Source organism: Dermacentor andersoni, chromosome 5 (genome assembly GCF_023375885.2).
Source record: "Dermacentor andersoni chromosome 5, qqDerAnde1_hic_scaffold, whole genome shotgun sequence".
NCBI classification, from domain to species: domain Eukaryota; kingdom Metazoa; phylum Arthropoda; class Arachnida; order Ixodida; family Ixodidae; genus Dermacentor; species Dermacentor andersoni.
Window position 1 is genome coordinate 95156342 of NC_092818.1, and position 6000 is coordinate 95162341.

The 6000-nt window shown below is 54.8% G+C and overlaps 1 protein-coding gene across 1 annotated transcript; it reads left to right on the forward strand.

Annotated features, from left to right (window-relative positions):
* The first annotated feature begins 3526 nt into the window (after nucleotides 1-3526).
* LOC126532019 (endothelin-converting enzyme-like 1) lies at nucleotides 3527-5683 on the forward strand. The gene has a single exon (XM_050179720.1). It carries the CDS (start codon nucleotides 3527-3529, stop codon nucleotides 5681-5683), a length of 2157 nt encoding a protein of 718 aa, XP_050035677.1.
* Nucleotides 5684-6000: the final 317 nt, after the last annotated feature.

Below are 6000 nucleotides of genomic sequence, written 5' to 3' on the forward strand. Positions count from 1 at the left end.
TCCCTCTCTTTCAAACGGGGCTAATAAGCGGTTACGCGGCCCCAAGCCTCTCGTCTACACTCTCAACTGCTCTCACCCACTCTCCCCAACAGACTCGCGCGACGCCTTTTCTTTCAAACTGCCCGTTGGCACGCAACGCATCTACGGTGGTTCTTCGGGTCGCGGCAGGTATACACAGAGTCGGGCCGCAAATAAAGACAACGACGATTATAAGCGCGTCGCGTGTTCTCGCAGAGAAGAAGGGCGCGCGATCTATAAGACGGTGTCGCGAGGGAACGCAGCAACCAACACTGCCTGGCCGGCCCGATCGTACCCGCCGCGGTGATCGGTGTTCCCTCACGCCTCGGGCGGGATTCGGCGTCGCCACCGGAGGCCCGCAATTACCCGCTCCAGCGGCCAGGTCGGATTCCCCCCCAGCCACGACTACTGCTATACCAACGTCGCTGCAGCCGTTTCTTAACAGCTTCTGGAAAGCTGTCGACTTGGTTCGTTCGGCGCCGCGACCTCGATTGCCGGCGGCTCCGGCCGACACGTCCACGTGATGTCGACGCACTCTGAACGGCACGCCGCCGCCGCCCCCGGTAAGCCGTGAAAGCGGTGCCGGCTAAAAAGAGCTGAGAGGCGAAGGGAGAGAGAGGAGAGGAACGGCGCAAATGGACGATGTGAGTTGCCCCGCTATAGGCGATTCTGCATGCAAGGTGTAGACGATTACTAACGTCGTAAGCTATAGGTAGATCGGCTTGCGCTTGTGGTCACGCACGTCTCGTCCACGACACAAGTCCCGGCAGATGGTTAACGTTACAGATTACTCGCACGCGGAGTGGCGAGTGCTCGATTGGAGCGCAATCGTCAGCTTTCCCGTGCCACTTGCAAAGCCACCTAGGTGGCTTTGGCCACTTGGCGCGAGCTGGAGAGAAGCGGATCGGATTGAGGGCCAGTGCCTCGTCGGGTCGTCTAACATGCTGCATCAACAGCTTCCTCTCCCTCTTGCTTGCGCGCAGACTGCGCAACTTGTGTCCAGTTTTGTGATTTCGAATAGTCATATAGCGCGTACATGTATTACCAAAAGCACTGACCAAACGTTCGGATAATATCATCATCATTACGTCAGCACCGATGCCGGGAGCCGCTAATCTGTATAGAAAAACGTTTCGAGGGGCCTGCATGTTATATACTGAGAGCATTCTTTCGTGCTCTTTCATTTACGCTTACAGTACAGGGCTCGATATGTACCTTCACTGTGCAATTCGTCTTATTGCCTCAGTTTAACAGGCATGAGAGTATGCATGCGTGCACACGCCATCGGGAAACTCTATACAAGCAGTGCCGCTTTGGGCGTGATGATTGCAAGCCTACCACTGTCGTCGCGTGGTACAACAATGTCCTACCATCACATTTGCAAGACCAGTTTGACTCGCAACTTTGTCGCTAGCAGATAATTGCCTCTGCCTGAGTTGTACGTTCTGTCAACATGCAAACGGGTAACGGCACCACAGGACAAAGGACGCAAAGCACCACGCTTGAAAGTTTTTTCTTTCGTTAATTATCTCGCATGATAGGTTTCATTCCATGTAAACCAGGACACCTATTCTTTGAAAGTTGTTGCAGCTACCGCTTCGTTAATTCTTTCACACGCTGATAGATTTCATTCTATGTAAACCAGGAAACCTATCCTTGTGCCGTACCTGGTGAAATTCAGCACGCCGTTTCGATGCTACCCTACGTTGTGCCACTGTGTTGAAATACACCATCAAGTAACGCCATTCCACACATGTACCGACAATTCTAATGTACTTTTGCGTATAGCCATATAACAAACGCGATGCTAGGTGCACCGTGAATTCAACACTTACTACGGCGAATTGTTTATTGGCAAAAGCAAACATACACTTAATAAACGCATTTCGATTGTCCGTGTGCAACATACGCTACAGAAGTAGAAAATGTGTAGGTTTCACTGCATTAAACTCCATGCATTAGTGTTACCGGACTCCAAAAATTTTCGTTTGTAGACGACTAATGACAAGTGTGATGTTATTGGGGCCGGATCACTCCAGAAAAAGTGAGAAGCAGTACGCGAAAGCACAAACACACATCAGACTTGTATTGACGCACACAACACAGATAACGGCACACACACGTGACAGTTCCCCAAAATGCCTCATAGACGACATGCACTATATCTATGGATCGGTGGATTATGGTTGGCCTACAGTTCCGGCGGAAGCGTGTGCCGCCGTGTCTGAGACCTCGTGGAACCGATGTCGGCCAGCGGGGTCGGACAGCAGTGTCGGCCGGCCGGGTCGGACAGCCGTGTAGGACGGCAGGGTCGGACAGCCGTGTAGGACGCAGTCACCGGGTCGCGTCCACAGCTGGCGGGGTAGCCCTGTGGCCGCTCACCCGAACGCTCGACCGCCCCGGTTCAGGACCGCCAGCCCTCCTGGACCAGTGCCCAGCGGAAGAGCGGGGCGAGGTAACCTCCCAGCGGGCGACAGCGTTGACTCGGGTGTGGCGTAACGGCGCGGGCGGCGATAGCTCCTATGGGCCAGACGCCCAGCGAGGAAGCTGTTTTCCGTCCAACGCCGAACCTCGCTTACTGCTCACGCGACGGGGCCACAGGCCACACTCTCGCGCCACGCTTTTTTGAGGCGCCACTGCCGACGCTCCCAAATTGGTGTCGATGATGATGACGGTCCTCTTCGCCACCGCACGGCGCACTGTCTTCATATGTTTATGCTTCCACTCCCGCGTACCGTATATTATAACAACAAGTATACATATAGAGGGATCTAACGGGTAAACGAATTCAGCTTGCACGCGCCGCATTATTTCACGCCAAAACTTCGTTTTCTTTTTCAATGTTGTCTATTTTTTTTCTCTATATAACCAGGCGTTAATGATTTAAGCCTATTCGCCGTGGATGTGCGAATATGTGTTTGAGAAACGCGCTTTCAATATACACAATGAGTGGCACAAAACATATAATGCAACCGAGTTTGTCATTGTACAGTATATATTTAAGAGAACCTCTGTGCTCCACCGTATTGAAACTGCCCCTATAGACACTGTGCAGTTATTGCAGTGCCTTCGGTGCGTTGGTTCGTATACGAGTGAATTGGAGGGACTGCCAGGAAGGTTTACGTAAGTTTTCACTTTAGCAATTGTTCCTTCAACATGTATACCTACCAATACATGTATAAAAGAAGGGAAAAGTCCGCAGTGGGAGTACCAGTACCCCGTGTTGACAAGGCGTTATATATCTTTCCGTGGCTACCCAAAATATATTACCAATGACGAGTCCACGAAAGCTTTTTCTTTATACTGCTTATGCGAATCTTGGACCAAATCCACAAGTTTTACCCATCGTAAGGGCTCATTGCCAGTGACTGGCCGCCTTCACTGGTATGTCCAGCATCAGGATTGGCTGGAATTCGCTCTTATGACGAACTTCAGCGCAATAGCTTTCTGTAAATACTGGCCCCGATTCCTGCGCTAAATCGGTCAAACAAACACATTCCGAAAGGACATGGCTGCAGCCATGCAGTCGCAGATATATGTTGTAACCGATAATGCAGGCACCCTTACGGTCTTCTGTCGTCCTACGCAGACCACCGAGAACTGGCCCAGGCGGCTGCTCCGGCAGCGGGTGATTCGGCTGACGTTCGCCTGCAGTTCGGTGTTCTGCTTGATCGCAAGCGCTGTGGCCGCGGCCGTACTCGCCTACAGCGGCAACCTGCCCGGATTTCGCAAGTTCCCGCTAAGAACCTGCGACTCTGCCGACTGCCTCCACGTGGCCGAAATAATCAGGGCTGCGGTCAACGCGTCGGTCGACCCGTGCCACGACTTCTACGAGTACGTCTGCGGCTCCTACGGTGACGTGGCCACGGTAGACCAGATTATGGCGGTGTCTCTACGCACGGACAGCATCTTCAGGGCAGTGCTGAGCGCCTCACTGGCCAACAGGACTACGCCGCCAGTGTCTTCGGCTGGCCGCAAGGCTAACGCCCTCTACAAATCCTGCCTAGATGTAGTTGCCAAGAAGCAGAAGGACCTGCCTGTACTCATGAGGTTTCTGGGCACCCACGGCTTGGAACTGAGCTCATTGGACGCAAAAGAAAGTGCCCTGGAAGTCATATTCCGGCTGTACTTCCAGTATGGCATCACGGCGGTCTTCGCGTTCAACCTGGCCGAGTTCATAACGAGGAACTCCAAGCGCGAGCTTCTGCTCCGAATCGACAAAAACCTGGAGGCATGGTATAACTATCGCTCGAAGTTGATACAAACGAACTCTATCAGGTACTTTATGACCGCGTTCTTGAGACAATACGGAGACAAATTGAGCACGATCATGGGGACTATTTACGCTACGGAGACCAAGGCTCACATTGCGTTGCGGCAGCTCTCCGCCCGCTTCGGTCGGAACACCTCCAATTTCTACTCGGTGCTAATTAGCTACATTGGCACTCTCACGCCAAATACGGTGACGCGCGAGGAATGGACGCGCTTGATGCTGAAGTACGCCGGCACCCTGTACACGGCCAACGACCGGATCCTCGTGGAAAAGCGAGCGGTGGCCTACCTGCAGTCGTTGTACGCAACCATCGGATCGAAGGGGCTGAAGCTCCTAGTGGCCTGGAGCGTACTTCGCAACTACGCCGGATACGCAGACGAGTCGGTGGCTACTTTCCTCTATGGCAACTACGAGCAAGAGTGCCTGACGCGAGTAGACAGACTCATGCCAGTGGCCCTTCACGCCGAGCCACTGTTTGCGGTGGCACCTGCCGAGTCAGTGCGAGCGGCGTACGAAATTGCGGCCAACGTCAGGGAAGGAGCTAAGACAATGTTCGCCGACTCTGTGTGGCTCGACAGCCGTGCCAGAGCGGTAGCCCTCAGCAAGCTTTCCCGCATGGTCTTCCACATGGGCTACCCGGACGGCCAGGACTCGCCGGCTGCCCTGGACTCATACTACGATGACCTCGCTTACCCGTCGGGACCGTTCTTCACTGCGTGGCTGGACGCTTCGCGGCAGCACTTTCGCAAGCTGCTCGACAAGAGCACGGGCCCGGTGTTCGTCGTGAACGAGGTCAACGCCTTTTATGCCACAGGTGCCAACCAGATCGTCGTGCCCGCGGCTTTTCTGCAGCGTCCACTGTTCGTGAGAGACGCGCCGGCCTCGTTCAACTACGGCAGCCTGGGTCACGTCATCGGCCACGAGATCATGCACGCGTACGACGTGCACGGCATCAACGTCGACGAGGAGGGGTTCGCGGTCTCCTGGATGCTGCCTCCGTCGTTGGAGCGCTACGAGGACAGCGCCCGCTGCGTGCGGAAAGAGCACGACAGCGTCCTAGCCTGGCGCTCCATGGTTTTGGTGGACGACCTGGACTCGGAGAACATCGCCGACTTCGCGGGCGCCCGCGCAGCTTACCGGGCCTTCCGCAGTCTCTCGGGAAGCGTGAGGTTCGTCCGAGTGCCGGGACCATTTTATCCGGAGCAGCTCTTCTTTATCGGCTTTTGCCTCAAGTGGTGCGATAGCCACTTCTACCGCAAGAGCAGGGGCAGGTACGCACCGGGGTACGCGAGATGCGTGGTGCCCCTCCGCAACATGCGCGAGTTCGCCGAGGCGTTCCACTGCGAGCGCAACGCGCGCATGAACCCGGAGAGCAAGTGCTCCTTTTGGTGAACGCTCGTGCAAACTTATAGCCATTCGACACGAGGCATCTAGAGTGATGACAGCCACCTGCGCGCGCACGTCGTTTTGCCTTCTGCCTCCGAACAGTGTCAGTGGCAACCGCCGTCTGCATAGTTACAGACGGCGGTTTGCTGGCTTGGTTTGCTCTGCTGCGAACTCCTTTTCATTTCCATTGCGTATTACCCCCTGTGTGTTTCGGCCGTGCGTAAGGTGTTGCACGCTTCTCGCCGAGCATTTTGAATGCCCCCCTCAATTACGCGCTCGGTGTTAATGCGCGCGTGCTTTGTAGAGAAGTCACGCGGTTGAGT